Source organism: Hirundo rustica, chromosome 6 (assembly GCF_015227805.2).
Source record: "Hirundo rustica isolate bHirRus1 chromosome 6, bHirRus1.pri.v3, whole genome shotgun sequence".
Taxonomy (NCBI): Eukaryota; Metazoa; Chordata; class Aves; order Passeriformes; family Hirundinidae; genus Hirundo; species Hirundo rustica.
In genome coordinates, this window is record NC_053455.1 from 6872239 (window position 1) to 6888865 (window position 16627).

Genomic DNA, 16627 nt, shown 5'->3' on the forward strand with positions numbered 1-16627 from the left:
AGGGAGTTCAAGAAGTTTGTGTGTTTAAAGTTAAATATTTGCTGAATCACTCTGTAGTTCCATTCAAGGCAAGGATATTTTGATACCTTCATACCATGCAAGTTATTTATTCTGATCTTCAAATATTTGCACAGATAATAGTTAAAACATCCTTTTGAGTTTGAAAGTTCTGAAAGAATATATGTGTTGATGCCTGGCTGGTGATCATAATGCCATACTTGGGTTTTATATAAACAAGTTTGCTGGTTTTGTGACATAGTCCTTAATGAGAATTTGAAAGAATGGGCAGTGGAGGTTCTTGCAAGGGGCTTAATAACACCACTCTTTTGTACTGTTTCTAGTCAGTTCCTGATTTGAGAGATGGTTTTTTAACTGGTAACAGCTTTGTTAGTCTTTAGCCATTTGGTCTAATATTTTTGTTGTGTAATCTAAGTACTTAAAGCATTTTTAAGAATAAGATAGAGAGACTGATGTAATTTCTTAAGGCATTTTTTCCCCATTAAACATATAGGTAAAATCATTGCATTCTTTCAGAAGAAGAAACACATTAATTCCTAATTTCTACCAAATCCACTTTTCTTGATGGGAAGATGTCCTGCTGAGAATTTTTTCCCCTTTTAGTATGTCGTGTGTAGGGATCATATTGGCAAGGTGGTACCTTATAATGCAAATTTTACTTAAGATCTAGGAAGTTATTCACCAATGCTCATAACTATCTGACTGATGCAGTGTTATGATTACAAAATCCAGTATTAAAAATCTCTGCACTATTTTTGTGGTTGAGGGCTGTCCCAGGATTTAGCCATTTCCATTAACATGCTTTGTGGCAGATTTTATAACACAGAAATGAACTTGTAGCTTTTTTTTTTTAATGTGCCACAGAGACATAGGCTTATCATCTGTGCAGTACATTTTATGTTTTATTTTCAAGTAGGGAATTTGGTGCTGAGACACATGCCTGTAAAATATTCCCCAGTCATGGGACACTGGCCATTGAATGGTTAATTTGATGCCCTGTCAGCTTGGTGTTAGGCACAAATTTATTGAGCAGTCAGATGAACTATGGAGCAGGTGACATAATAGATTTATTCAACAGGTTTTGCTGTCAGTCTTTGCTAAGGGATAGCAAAGAACAGCTTAATACCCTGAAGCTGTTACAATGATGCTTTTTTTCTCCTGAAGATGATAGTGAAAGTGCAGAAGAACAACCTGATAGCAGGAGTAATGTAAGGTCTGTGGTCCTTATAATTAAGCAGATGCACAGTGATAAGAGAAATTAGGTACTATTGCACTAAATATGCACTTTAGAAGGTATTTGGTAAATGCTTTTATTGCGCTTTAATGAGTAAAGACACTAGGAAATTGTCTTGTCTTGTGCTGACTAGTTCTTAGTAATAGCTCTTTCCCTAACAGCAGGTGAGTTGGAGATTCCCAGATGAAATACTCTAGATCAAAATGAATGGCTTACTATGTCTTGTTCTCCCCAGGGCTTGATGGATTGTTTTGATTCTCACTTGGACACTCTTCAATCATTTAAGAATGAAGATGAGAAGAATATGCCACTAGTCTTGCCTGAAAAATTAGAGGAAATGAAAAGAAGGTTGTGATGCTCAAATTCCCTCTTTTTCAAAATGTTGTATTCTAGCTGTGCTATTGACTTGCTCTGCTCTTCTGAACAAAGCACATAAGTTATCCATGCCTTGCAAAAAAAGAGCATTTTCGACCTAAACACAGGCTGACTGTTAAGTGGAGCAGGCAGGGGTCTCTCATTGGTCCAATGAATGTTTAATTATGTGTACAGAGTGGAGCTCATTGACAGGACCTTTTCAGGTGCCCTTTGCTAGTGGGGCTAGGAAACAACCACTAGGGATAGGAAACCTGAATTTTTTCAATGTAAAAATTTCCCTGGTGGTGGGGATTCTCTAAACTTTTGTTTCCAGTATTAAAAATCACTGTGGTCTATAGCTTGTACAACCCCAAATATCTGTTGGAGGATATTTTAAAAAATGACTAGTGAATCTGTATCCATAACCTGAGATGCTTTGACATACAGGTGGCAGCTGCCCCTTTTTTTAATCATTTAATGTTTTTCATACACTGAGCAGACAATACTGACTGGTCAATTGTTGCTGCTTAAAGAAAATGAACTGTTGCTATCTTAGAACTTAATTCCTGTCATAACAAAGAAATGTTTACATATGTGTAATTTTGATTTTTTAGGATAAAATCCTGGTATATTAGTGCCATGTATATCCAATGGTGTTGGATAAAACTTTTGGAACTATTTTCTGTTTGCAGATTTAGCAATATTCGTTCCACAAACCCCAGCACTTTTCTTGAATACCACTATGGACTGTGCTCAGCCATTGCCAATGAGGTGAAGTTAAAACTGAATATCTGGGACGTGAAATACGGGGCAAAAGAGTCTGTGGAATCCCTGCTGGAAAATTGGAATGTAAGTTTCAGATGTATGTATTATACCCCGATGGTAATTCTTTCCCAGCTCTCTCTGGTTCCATCTTATCATGTCATCTGAAGATACTATAGTTGGTAGAGGCATGGTGGACTGGTGAAATCTCAGATTTATTCAAAGAAAGGCTCGTAGACTTCCCTAGAAGCTTTCCTTGCCCCCAACATCTTCCATTTTCCTATGAATGGGAGGTTTTTATTCAGTTTGAAGAAGTGACACAAGCCATGACTATGATTTTCTCTCTGCCCATTTTTATACTTTATTGTGAAGACTTCTTTCTTTCTAGACTATTTATAGAGCTGTAGCAGCCCTTCCCTAACTCCAAACCACAGAACCTTCTCTGGGGTAGTTCAATAGTTGCTTTCTTCAAAACCAACCATTATTCATACTGCTGCCTTTTCCTTTTCCCAGCTTCTATACCTCCTTATGCTTTGTGGTGAATATGAATTGTCTTGTTCTTTTATATCTTATGCTTAGCTCAGTTCTGAAACTGGATGCCACATGCAGGCTTTTAGGAGGGGATGGGTTGCCCAACCCCAAATACTGACAAAGGATATTGCATCAGGAGTAGAGGCAGAGGTGAAAATGCCTCCAGTTTTTCCCCATCACGAGTTAATGGGGATTCCTTGTGAATTCCATCTTAGTGGACTTTCTCAGAGGATCCTCAGACTAGCAAATCCATAATTAAGTTAGTGGGAATTTCACCAGCCTCAATACTGGGGAAAGAGGCAACAATAGGTTGTATAAAACAGCAGTTTTCCTGAGCAGTGTCAACCTCACCCTGTAGTGAGAGTTAATCTGTGCTGAGTTTGTTGGTTCAGTTGGTTTCATAGATACTTTCTATCACGTTATTTCTTGCTCAAGCTGATAGAGTGCAGAGCTTTCCCAGGGAGTTCAGGGCTTGTTGCTGACATACTTTCTTGTCCCATGATGTGAAATCCTGGCTAAGGGCTGATGTGGTGACACTGTGCCCAGGTGTGTCACAGTCACAGGGGAGGCTGTTATGTAGCCTCTTGGGTAGGTAGGACATTTGTAAGAGTGAGGAGTGCTGGAGTGAGATCAGCTCACACAGAGAGGGGCTGAGGATCGACCCTCATTCCCTGTGCACACACAAGTCTCCTCTGCTCTCATTTCTTCCTCTTTCACCCTCTCCATCGCCAGTTTGTCTTGATTGGTGTCAGAAACGAGGCACATCAGTATGTCTGTGCATGCAGGGAAACCCACCTTTTGCTTTCACTGCTTTTTTCACTGACGTGACTAAATTCTGCCTGGCTTGTTCTAGATGCCATTTCTCAGTATTGCCCAGGGGCTGTAACTTTTTGAAACAAGCGGTCCTGACTCATGCAGGGCTGTGGCTCAAGCAGTGGCATTCAGGTATTCATATTTCTATTTACTTTACTCTCAGCAGAAGCAGAGTAAAAGAACAAGTTTGTTTCAGACTAAAGGGTGCAGCTGAGTTGCTGGGTGGGCTTTGCTCAGTTTACATTTAGCCTGTAGAGGTCATAGGCTTGTATTTCAAAAAAAAAGTGTCCCAAGCTGTATTTCTTACCATATTGTTCAGTGTTACCCAGTGTTACTTTTCACTTTGGGCAGAATTTCATTGAAGAAAAGAAACTTGAAACACAGCTAGACACTGCTACTCACATCTGTGAAGATTTGAAAAACATGAGTGGTCCTGACTTGGGTAAGCTCATGCACATAAGTTGATATGAAGATCTCTATTCTGAACTAATGTGCTGCCGCCAGTTTAAATTCCATTTACTGTTCCATGTAAACAATGCTTCTGTTTAATTAACTTCTCTGTTTCCAAACGTATAACAATAACCCCTATTCCAAATCCTAGCTGGGGATCCTCAAGAAATCAGCAAACTTTTGAAGACAGTGGAGTCAAAGATTTCTACGTGTAAAGAGTATATTTCCAATGTAAACACCACGCTGCAGAAAGTCCTGTCCTCCTGGAGTAATTACACAGAAAACATCCACTTACTAAAGACGTGGCTGGAAGAAAACAGAAATGAGGATCCAAAAGAGGTACATGGTTGGATTTCTCTTGGACAAACAGAGATACTTTAAGCCTCCTGGAAGAAAAACATTAATATCTCACTGTGGTTGCTGTTGTTACTTTTCTGCTTCTCATTTTGGAAGTAAATGTTTGACAGGGTTCTGCTTTAAATGATTTCAATTCCTCTGTCTAGATCCCTGCTGAGATCCTGGCAAAGAGGAATTCGATTCACGGTTCCTTAAATGAAGCTGGAAACCATCTCATTGAAGTTAGCAAAGAGCAAGTTGGATCAAATATTGCCAAAGAGCTGAAGAAACTGAACAGGAGATGGGCAAAGTTCATCAAGAAGACACACTTTGTGAGTTATAAGTTACTATTGCTCTTTGCCATGCAGCCTTCAAAGTCATCCCTTCCAGACTTACCAGCTTCCTAATCAGAGATTGATCAATCTTTCAGTCAACTTAAGGTTGCCAGTTTTAAAGCTTGGGGAACAGAGGATACACACAGCATCCCATTCTTTAGTCTTTGTGACTCGGTTAAGTTGCCATTATAACAGGATGGAAAATGTTCAATTTTTAATTTGAAATCTCAAAACCACTTATAAAAGGAAATCTTATAGCAGAATAAAGCTCTTAATTCAGTGCTGGGGGTGGAAGTAATCTATTTAGTCTGTGGTAAATTTTACAGTCTCTGTCTTAGCTAGTAGAAAGTAATTACTGCTGCATAGCTATTTCTAAGGTTGTGCAACTTTTCACCAGCTCACTTGACAGGTTTTTAGGCTGCTGTAAATCCCTATACAACCTGCCTAGTGTTTTACATATTACATTTCCTAGAATGCTTTCACAAGAATGACATTTTCACTCTGCTTGGGAATATTAGAACTCTTAATTTTCTGACTTGAGCCTTTCATTGACACTTATTAAAGGTACTGCTGTGATAGTAAACGGTGCTGAAAAATTATTACTACATTTTTGTAGGAGATGAGCTTAGTGAGAATGCAGTAAAATCAAAGGAAGCAATCCAGAGTTTGCTAAAAAACCCTTAATAAGAGATGCTACAAGGAAATAAATTGAGGAATCAGAGAAGTAAGGTGTAAGAAGCCTGTCTAAGGTCTTAAGGGCTTCCTGAGTTCTTTTTGTGGCATTGCTTTGGACATTATGACTATCATATATATATTATATATATTTTTTTTTTTAATATAATACGCAAGACCAAATGCTTGAGCTCTGGCCTGTGACTGCCAGTACCATTAAACTGTCAGCACACTTCCTGATCTTGATTTGACCAACACCAGCTGCTGTTCTCTTGGATAATTCCCAGGTGTGGGCTGGGGGATGCTGCAGCCCAGAAGTTTTTCTCCATGGTAGTGTGGCTGCTCTCGGGTGGGACATGGGCCTCATGAACCTCACATGGTTTATTTACCAGTATGTTTGGCATTTATTTCTCCTTTGATCCCTGTTGAGAGCTGAAGCTGGGAACTGACCCAAGTGATGGCTGTGTTGGAGGAGGGCAGAGGGGAGATGGTGGGAATGAACGGCTTATCCTGCTCTTTGTTGATAGCTTGGAGAAGAGAGCACAAAGGCTGCTGAAAAGACCACGGAGCTTCCAGGGAGCCTGGAGAAGATTGAAGAGCTCCTTGGAGAGGTGGAGAGCTGGGCAGCAGAGATGGGACATCTGCTCAGCAACATCAGTCACGAGGAGGCTGTGGAGCCTGAGACGGAGGAACATTTGCAGGTGAAATGCTGCTTAAAATACTTGTTCCTCAGATTTTCATCTTGCAGCACGGTTTTGTGGCTGGGGTAAAATGAGACATCATGAGTGAAGCAGAACTTAATGTGGATTTTGTGCTGTAATACTTGTAAAAAGTCAAGACAGTGCTTGTGCCTTGTTGTTGTTTCTCAGGATCACTCCCAGATGAGCTGTGAGTGAATCTTCCACCATCAGTGTGTCCAGATGACAAGCAGGTGCTAAGGAAATGCTGTTGGTGCTACTGATCAGCAGCTTGTTCTTGAGTGATATTAATTACTGCTGTCCAGCAGAGCACTTGGAGCAGACTGGAACTCTGCAAGTTGCCAATTTAAGTAGTTCCCCTGGTCATACAGGACTTTTCTTATCTACCTTCCAACGTAGGGAGGAGGTTTGGGACACCTTGGCTGTTTTCAAGGCTTACTCATCAAAAACTGGGATACTTGAAGTATTTTCTGCAGCATGTGCTGAATTTGGGAATCTTATCTTACAGGCATGTAAATATCCACAAAGAGCACAAATTAATTTCTAACAAGAAATTCCACTAGTCACTATTGTTTCCCGTGTCTCTCTGCCTGGGATTACCCCCATCTCCCAGCAGATGGCAGGTGAAAATCTGTGTATATAACTCAGCAGCTTCAATACAAAGTCTGATTTGTTTTCTTCACCTGCCAGTGAAGGTGAGACAAAACAAGGATGCCAAGCTTTGCACTGAAAAAGCTGAAGCACTGGCTTGTGTTGCCTTTACTGCTTCTGCAACAGGGCCTCTATAACCTAATTGTGTGAAGGTGACCACCAGGGGGTTTCACTGAAACTCCTTTGTGTTAAGTGCTGTAAATAAACAGAAATACTCTATATTTCATTTAATCTATGTGCAATAGCTGTGCACCAGAATCAGTGTTAGTTTCCTGTTGCTTTGTGCCTTCTTGCACAGTGTTTAGCTGTTGCATGTAGGTAATAACTTGCAAAAGAAAAACCTTGTAAAAATACAGTTTTAGCCCTACAACTCTAGCTAAGCTAGCAGCCAGCTTGTAAGTTCCCATGTGAAGAAATCATGAAAATGAGAATCACTTAGCACAACAGTCTATTTTGGTAACAGAACCATTTGCACCTACAAAAACAAAGAGTCTATCCCATGAGAATCCATGAAGAAAATATGTAAACTAACCAAAAATAGGGAAGTTTAATAAACATACACCCTAGCCATTTACCCACCAATAAACTGAGTATCAGTGTATTGTTAACCAATTAGATTTAACACAGAGCCTTCTGATATGCCTATCAGAATATGAACTATGCAATAAAAATTCAGCTTTTCTGCATGAAGAATCAAAAGTCCCGTCTGTTTTTACTGCAACATTTAGCTGACAGATTTGGGGGTGTGAGAGACGAAAAGGATCTGTTCATCTTTTTGTAATCATGGGCATATGTTTATAAAACAAGCCTTATTTTGCAGTGTGACTCTAGTTTGTCAAAAAAAATATAAATTAACAAAGGACACCCTGAAATACAGCCTCCACACACGTGGCTGGCATTGTATCTCCATATCTGGGGGCAGGAGAGATCAGGTCACTCGTTACCTGCAGTACTGTAGGTCAAGATCCAGGATAAAGCTCTGATTATGATTAGGAGAATGCTAATTAACAACTTCAAACAGGAGAAATGTGTTGAATATTCATAGACCAAAACAGCTCTAATAATGACTTTTCATGATAAATATTCAAACATGGCACACTACTCCTGCATGCAGAACACCCAGCTGCTTTCCTGCCTTGCAGTTTTGAATACTACAGGAGAATCTGAGCCTTGGTATGTGCTGGCTTTTGGATGACTTCATGATCAGATGATGCATATCCAAATGTGTGGTTTCCTTTGGGAAGCTGCTTGGATGGGAGAGCACGCTTTAAACACATCTAATTGGCTCTGTGGCAAAGACACAGTGGGTATTGCACTGACAGAAAGAAATTGCTTCAGCAAACAGAATCCCCTGTGGATGGCAGCAAATTTCTTTCTCTCCACAGAGGAATTTTACAGTGCAGTACCCTGACCACAACTGGAATATAAAGCTTTCCTGTACCAAGTATCGACCATCCATGATCAAGGCTGGCTTTTTCACTCAGTTTGTCGAAACAAAAAGACAAATAAACACTTGTAAAGGCTTCTAATGCTTTTTGTTCCACCAGAGTTTGGCTGCAAGAGGATCCTCGTGCCAAGACCAAGTTGTGGCAGCAGAAGAGTTGTTGCAATCCCTGATGCAGAACGTTTCAGGTCAGGTGTTGCAGCAGCATTCTCACACCACTGGGCTGGAGGCACGAATTAAAGAAGCCAGAGACAAAGTAGAGGTACTCATTTATAAGCACACAGATATCTCTGATTTAATCTTTAATTTTTTAATTATGGAATAAGGAAGACTCTTTGTCAGTCATGTAAAGTAGAAGAGGTTCTATGCTGTTGGAATCAGTCTCCCAGACTCTTGTCAGGGCCAAATCTAGAACATTTCCAAGATCAGTATCTCAACTTGAAAAACTTGAGTGATGTTATGAAGCAATGACTTTATCTAATTACTGACACTCAGGTGTGTTCTGAAAAGTCTCTTTCTTCCAAGGCTGTCATGGGTGACCTGAGCAACATCTCGTCCAAATATGGGAAAGGACCCTCAGAGAAGGAGGCTTTGCTCCAATTTGAAGAATCCCAGAAAGAACTTGAAGCCTCCATTTCGAAGGCTGTGCAACTTGTCAGTCAAAAATTAAGTCCTGAAGAGTGTATTTCAAGATATGAGGTGGGTTTGTGTTCTGAACCAGCTGAATTTGAGTACTTCTGAGGGCTATGTGGTCTCTAAAAGTCCAAAGTAAGAAAAATATTGACTTTTTTTTTTTTTTTGCTGGCTATTAATGCTTTGCTCGGTTTTCTGATTTAGCACTTTATTAACTTGGCATACAACTTGAATGAAGAGACATAAATCTATATGGCAGTTTATTCAATGTCCTGTCCTGAATTATTCCATCGCTCCATCAGAACCCATAATTTTCAGAACTACAGCTTTTTTTTTTTTTTTTTTTTTTTTTTTGCCTAATCAATAATTAAGCTTCCCATCAAGGATGACATGCTTGAATTCATGGGCAGGTTATTATAAATACTGAAATCTCCTCTTTTTCCCAGAGGGTAGTTGGTAAATCAAATGTCCTGTCTCAAAACGTGGATCTCTAAAAGGGATGTTGGAAATGGAGGTGCCCAATATCTGTGTTGCCTGGTCTGGCAGAGAGCTGGGGGAGCAGGAGGGCACAGAGCCTCATTCCATGAGGAATCCCTGGAGAATCCCATGGTGCTGCTGGAGAATCCCATGGTGCTGCTGGAGACCTTTCACCCACGTGCTAACAGCCGCCTTGTGTATTCCCTAGGGAAGAGGCAGAGTTCAGCAAACTTAATATTTTGTCTTTGATACCAAATTTTCCCCTAAAAGTTGTTACAAGAACAGCACCTGCTTTTCTCCATAAAACATTCACTGATACTGCGACCTTCTGCAGATAAGCAGGGATGGAGAATGCCCTTGTACCCACCCACACCAGAACTACACACCCTGTATGTGTAATGTATACACTGATTTATTCACAGGTTTTACATGCTGCTGATGTCATTTTGTTGGTTAAATAAGTTACCTTCAGGGTTTTTTTGTTTTCATTATGATGTCTTTTTCTTTTTTTTTTTTTCCTCTCAGGAAGCTTTTAATGCTCTGGACAATAAAGTTCTTGACAAGTTTTTGAAAGCAGCTGAACAGCTGAAAAATATTTCATGTGATCATGAGAAGCTGGTGGTGGAAGATGATGTTCGTAGGAGATGGGAGGTGAGATAATGCAGGAATAAGAATCCAGTGCCTGGCATCTTTGAAAACCAATTTTTTCTTGTCACAGTGTGTTCTGATGTTTTTAATTGCTGTGTAAAACTCTCACCAACTCATGGGAGCCATGTGGTTTGTATTTTGCAGGCAGTTCGTCAGGAAATTGTATCCTACGTCCAGCTCATAGTAGAAAGGGAAAAAAAGAAATTTAATGCAACTTTCAAAAAAATCAATAAGCAGTTAGGCAAAGAGAAGAAACTCCTGAGTATGGATAAAATCAAAGGGCTCATCAAGGAACATGAGGTACCTGACACACTCCTTTTCTGCCTCTCTTTTTGAATGCTTTGCTGTCCTTCATCCCCCTTTTTTGGGTTCATTATCTGTGGAGCAGGGCCCTTGTGTGGGCCACCAAATTTATTTCTATACCTTTTTTTGACTGCAGATATTAGTGTTCTTGCAGACTTTTACAATTAACCCCTTATTAAGTAGGTGGTATCCTTTTTCCATTTTTTTCCCCAGATTTTTGGTGTATCTTGAATTCACTCTGGAAAGTATAATAATTGACAAGGAATATTTTAAAAATATTCTATGTTTTCTGTAGTCAGCAGGACACGTCTATCTGATGTCAGGGTGAAGAAAACTTGGGATCAAAATTAAAAATTGTAGCACGTAATGAATTTCAAAATCAAGCAAGAGTCAGTGTAGTCTTGTGAATATAGTTGGGAACACGTTGCCAGAAATCCTAATTTGCTTTCTGGCTCTATTTTAGAAAGAACCAAGGGAAAATAAGTGTGTGTTTCTTGGTTTGACAGCTTAGACTTTTAAGAGCACTCAACCAAGAAGATAATGGAAGTATAAAAAATATATGAGAATAATTGCTTATCTCTTAACATGGGCTTATTATATTATTTTTTCTTTGTTTAGGCCTTTTTTTCACATGAAGGCAGCATGAAGGAACTTAACGAGTCTTTGGAAGACCTTAAAACATTGGCAAAACTCTCAGAAGAAACTGTCCCGGGGATACAGGCGCTCACTGCAGACTGTGAAAAAAAGCTAGAAAAGGTTCAACAACTGGTGGCAGACACTTACACAGCGCTGCTGGCTCGTGTTGGAAAAGGACAGTCCCCTCAGAAGGGGTGGGTGGCTGAGTCATGCTGTGCTGTAGCTTTATAGAAATCATTTTTGCACAGAAATTTTGTGACACTCTGATGTATTTTGGTAGTACCTAACTATGTACTAAATGTATTACAAAATACTATGGTACTGTGCATTAATGTGGCCAGTTGTACATTTAAACACTTAGTATTAAGTTCCATAAACTGGCAGGTAGAATGTTTGATTACCCTTCATCGCAGCTGCACTGTTTTACCTTTGTATTTCATATTTTGTTCTTGTAGGAACTCCATTATGGCTTCTGAGAATGGAGAAGAGTCTGGTTCTTCTCAACAAATTGACACCCTTATGGTACAGGAGGTAAGAAGTCCAGACTTGCTGTTGGAAAACAGTGCTCTGTTAAAGGGAGGTCATTGCCAAGAGGAAAAAGTGTTTATTTCTCTTACTGTTTTTATTGTGGTAAGACCTTGGGCCTCTGGTCAGAAATCAAAACCCCATTGTTCTTGTGAATGTAGACTAAGTAAATATTAAAAATTAACATTCAAGCAGCAGCACTGGGTGTCCTGAGAAGATGTGAGCCTCCAGCTTGGAATTATATTTTGCAAAAAAGTCATTTTCAGATGCAAGGATCATGTGGGAAGCTGTGTTCAAGTGAAAATCCCCCATAGTGTCCCAGTAATATGAACAATTTTCAGAGGACAGAGAGAGCAAGACTAATGAAGAGTTGGTGGCATTTATCTGTTTCTGTGAAGAGAATGATTGAGCTGGCTGCAAGTATTCCAAAATTTGCTCTTTGGGGTCATGATTGAGTTTGAACACACCTTCTATTCATGAATGGCATCTCTCATTTCCTTTGGGACACATCAAGCAATTCCTTCTTTCAGGGGCTCCCAGATATCTGTTAGGCTTTGCTGTGTGTCACACAGAATGATGTGGAGGTGACTGTCACCCTTTTTGTTTTTACTCAGACCTCAAGACCTGCTGCAGATACAGTTTTGGAGCCAGATGTGAAACATCACAATGGAGAAAGCTGTGCTGACAAGTTTGAGGAAGATGGTGATTTGGCCATAACAACTTTGTTAGAGAGGTAATTTTATGATGCTATGCTAGACAAATTAACTCACAAATTAATTGATTATAAGGTGCACTTTTGCTTTGCCAGAACCCTGTTCTTTTTTTCTACTAGTTTACTGAATACTGATTTGTAATTGATAAGGAAGCACTACAGTAAGTAAATGCTTCAAACATTAGGATTTCCTAGCAGGAACACTTTTAGCTATGAATGCTTTACTTCTTTTTTTGGGCTAGGCTGCCTTACTAATAACTTCAAACATTGCAAAATAAAGAAATGTGTCAAGTGCTTTAGAGAACTGACATTTTTACATTCATAAAACTGAATTTAGAGAATGCAGGCTGGCATTTAGACTGGAAAATTAGCCATATGAGCAATCTCTTCAATGTGTTGCTCATTTATGCATTATTAATTCATTTTGGACTTAAATAAAATATGTCTTTGCAATAGGTTGTGCTTATTTTTTTATGATACTCTACTGGTCAGTGAGTCCCATACCCTGAGATGTTCCATTTAATTCAAAGTAATATTCTCTCTGAGAGTGTTTGCATCTTTCCTTAGCTTTAACACACAAAGAAGTAACCTGGAGGAACTTCTACGACTCGGCAGAGATAAAGTAGCATCTGGCATTAATGATGAATTAAAAGGCACTTCATGCCTTCTGAATAAGGTGGTTGAACTAGAGGCAAGTATTCATCTTTTAAAAATATACCTGGTGCTTAAATTATTTTCTCATGTAGAGCACTCACTTCTCTGTTTCATATATTGCCAAGGGAAAAGTAGCATCCTTGCAACCAGATGTATTAGAAGAAGAGAAATCAAGGATTTAGGATTCAGCAGAACTGCATTGCTGCCTAGCAGTGGAGTTTTGCAGGTGTTGCTGAAAGAAGAAATTGGTGGCTCTGGGTTTGTTACCTGCAGGCTCAAATAGGTGTAATGGGAAAAAAAATGCAGGAAGGAGCTTTTTTTTTTGTCAGCAGAGATGGCCAGGGCTGCAGGAGTCATCAGAGTTGAATCACCAAGTGGTCTTTGTGCAGAAGGGAACTGTTCCAGGACACATAACTTGTTTAAGTTCGTGAGATCCTTAAGGCATCAACAAATGGCAGAGTTGATGTTGAAAAGTTTATTACTGCAATTTTTCACGGCCTTTCTTGGAAAGACTGCAAAGCCTTATCAAGAATCTCAGAACTTGGTTCAGTTGTGCATTTGTTTTTCTTCTGAACATAGCTAGGTGGAGATATTCTCATGCTTGTAGTAAGAATGCCTGGCCCATTACTTATTGAACCTTTTATAAAATGCAGTGAAGGCATATACCTGATGTGGAAATTGTCACCATTAAAAGTTGCTGGAAGTTTGCATGCACCTAAAAATTGGGTCTTGAAGGGGAAATAAGACAATAGATACTCTTAAATTTCAGATGATGTTTTCACTGTTTTTGTAGAGACTCTTATGATTGTAGTTTTATGAACTGTCCACTGAGAAATACAAGATCATATTAATGCATTAGAACTGCTTGTCTTCTAGGGGTTAATAGACAATGAAATCAGTTCTGCTTGGACACAATTGGAAAACATCTCATCTTCCTTAGAAAATCTTGTGACTGAAGTGCAGCAGGCTGCTCTCTCTGAGGCAAGAAACAAGCTAAGAGGTGAATGGAAAGAACTTCAGGATATTATAAGTACCAGGTATAAAATAACACTTTATGGTATTAGCTAAGGAATTGTAACAAATTGTGTGTGTTATGACGGGAATAGTGTGTGTTGCAGAAAATAGCTGCACAGTTTTAACCTTTTCTTCATTGCAAAAAATTAAGCTGGTCTTAATTTTTCTTTGTTCATATACACATGGAAGATAGTACATAACTGTGCAATATTCCCATTTATTGCTGTCATTTCCTTTCATCTTTTGGTTAAATTCTCAGTGATTCACATTGCTTTTCTCATTAATCAGAGAAAAACTCATCTGACCTCAGGAGGGGGAGGATTAGATCTGTTAGACAGTTACATTATTTTTGTGGCTTTTTGTGCTTAAAAATATTGGGTGTCTTTTCTTGCTTGCTTTCCCAGTTCATGTTGTGCTACTTTTCTTGCAGGATGAACTCTATAAGGACTGCTGCAGAAATCGTTTTTCCAGTAGAAAATGCAACCATTGTTCTATGTCAAAGATTAGATGACTGGCTGAAGAGAAAGTACATCCACCAGCTTGATCTGATGAACCCTGACCTTGCTTGTGCTGAACTGATGGTAAGGGAAGAAGCAGAGACCACACCCTAGCAGGGATAGGTTTTAATACCTAGGAAGTAGAGAACTTCATGGGTTTTTCACTCAGGAGGTTGACTAGTTGACTAGACTTGCCAAACCTTCTAAAATCTGTAACAGCATTTCAGTCCCTGTGTTTTAAGCATCACTGGTCCCATAGAGCCAGCAAGGGGTCTTCAGTAGGTTCTGCTGTAAAAGCCATTGTTGTGAACTTTTCATTGTAGGTTAGGACCTTCTTTTGAAGCAGATTTGAGGTGTTCCCACCTGGCCTTATATCACTTTGTGGAGCTGTGCACGTGATGTGCTGGTATTTTATGAGTTCAGCCAAGCTCCCCTGTGTCACATCTGCTGCAGTATCTGGGCGCATCTCAGGATGGGTTTGGAAGCTCAGTGTGGGTGCAGTAATTGTTCACCTGCTTTCAATATCTGATGCCAGGCCCTGGTCCACTGAGCAGGGTGAATTCTGTTTGATTCTTGGCTTGCCCTCTGGGCTGAGCACACTGACAGCTCCACAGAACTGAAAGTTTGCATTTGTCTGCCCTTGGCTCTCCAGTGAAGCAGGGTTTAGGTCTCTCAAGCTGTAGGGCAGAGGGCATGTGTGCTCTGTCTGACCAGTTTTTGGCTGCAAGGACCCAGAATTTTTGCCCAGCTCTCTGCACAGCTGGTCTTTCACAACCCAGACACGCTGCTCTTTGAGGGCTGTAACCAGAGAGCCTGCAGGCAGCACCAGGAGATTTTTGTATGCATGGAAGTCTGCTCCAAAAGTATAGCATAAAGAACTGAAAAGATGGCAGAGTAATAAATTTCCCTGTGCCTGCCTGTGCTCTGACTGGTGTCCTGCTGTGAGAGCCTGCTGCTTTCAGTCCCAGGCCTATCATCATCTTTCTCTCCTTCTTGTCTGATTGCTGGAAAGAGTCTTGAACTTTCTGTAGTGCTGATAAAATTCCCTGTGTGTGGAATACCATTTTATTTGATTATTTTGTTCTTTTTCCCTCCACTGACATCCAGAATAGGTTTTCTATCTTAAACACCCTCTTTAGCTTACTTTTTTACTTCTATTATAATTTGGGTTTCAGTCATAGGTTCAGCTTGAATGCAGGATATATGTTTTCTTGCACTTGCTAACACTTTTGCTCATTCCCTAAATTTCAGGCACTGCAGAGATCCATATTAAGTCAGATTGAAGAGTGCAAACAACTGGAACACCTACACAGTCCTGCAAGGGACGAATTAAATCCAATAGACGTGCAAGCTATAAGCAAAATTATGGTTTACTGTCAAAACCAGCTTGAAGAAAGGAGACCTAAAATGCAGATCCGTGAGACAGTCGTTAAAGATCTGGAAACTTTTATGGCCTCTCTGAGGAAGATCCAGTCTTCCATCAAATGTCTCCCAGATCAACCTGAAATCCAGGGAAAAGCTTTGAGAGAGGCTGAGCAAGAAGTTGCTCATATGGCAGAAGAGGCTAAATGTTTGGATGAACGCCTGAAGACTGTTAATATCTGTTTGGAAGATGCTGAATGTGGGAGAAAGACTTGCTGTAGAAAACTTGTTTGGACTTTATCTAAAGAGCTAAAGGCGATTTATGATCCCTCGAGTGAGCAGGTGCTTACAGAAGAAAAAGACTTGTACAAGACTTTTTCCAGAAAAAACAGTGAGCTCCTGAAAAACATTCAGGATCTACGTGACAGAATTGACAAAATAGGCTTGAAGGATCCAACAGTTCCAGCTATTCAAAAAAGGTGAATTATTTTTTAAAGCTCTTTTAATTTCATAATTTCAGTGGAGTCAGCTTGGGTCCCCGCTGCAGGAGAGCACTGAAACTTGGAAGTATCTGTGGAACATTGACAGTGAGTTTGTGTTATTTGTTCCATCACAGCCTAAAAAAGGAATCCTTCTCCATTTTTCTTTTTCTTTCAAACTCATATATATATATATATGTGTGTGTGTGTGTGTGTGTGTGTGTGTGTGTGTTAAACATCATTGAGGAAGAAAAAATGGAGATTGTGATTATTGTGATCTTGATTTTCAGTAATAAAACAGGGAGATGGATCACCTTGCTGTGCACTGATGCACCTGATCTGAAACTGCTGTGTAAGATGGACAGACTGCACTTGCCTTTGAATACAAA

At 39.8% G+C, this 16627-nt stretch overlaps 1 protein-coding gene across 5 annotated transcripts in view; it reads left to right on the forward strand.

Annotated features, from left to right (window-relative positions):
• The window catches only part of SYNE2 (spectrin repeat containing nuclear envelope protein 2), a 179606-nt gene that overhangs the window by 39716 nt on the left and 123263 nt on the right, over window positions 1-16627 (forward strand). For 4 of the 5 annotated variants that reach the window (XM_040067028.2, XM_040067029.2, XM_040067027.2 and 1 more), the window contains exons 13-29: window positions 1488-1600; window positions 2299-2455; window positions 4064-4154; window positions 4314-4501; window positions 4666-4830; window positions 6033-6206; window positions 8402-8560; window positions 8824-8997; window positions 9934-10059; window positions 10201-10356; window positions 10978-11189; window positions 11451-11526; window positions 12135-12253; window positions 12800-12923; window positions 13763-13923; window positions 14331-14481; window positions 15649-16238. In XM_040067028.2, the coding sequence (XP_039922962.1) occupies window positions 1488-1600; window positions 2299-2455; window positions 4064-4154; window positions 4314-4501; window positions 4666-4830; window positions 6033-6206; window positions 8402-8560; window positions 8824-8997; window positions 9934-10059; window positions 10201-10356; window positions 10978-11189; window positions 11451-11526; window positions 12135-12253; window positions 12800-12923; window positions 13763-13923; window positions 14331-14481; window positions 15649-16238 (2936 nt within the window). Of the gene's footprint in view, window positions 1-1487; window positions 1601-2298; window positions 2456-4063; window positions 4155-4313; window positions 4502-4665; window positions 4831-6032; window positions 6207-8401; window positions 8561-8823; window positions 8998-9933; window positions 10060-10200; window positions 10357-10977; window positions 11190-11450; window positions 11527-12134; window positions 12254-12799; window positions 12924-13762; window positions 13924-14330; window positions 14482-15648; window positions 16239-16627 lie in introns of those variants that run through there. The other variant, XM_058420969.1, reaches the window with a different exon arrangement.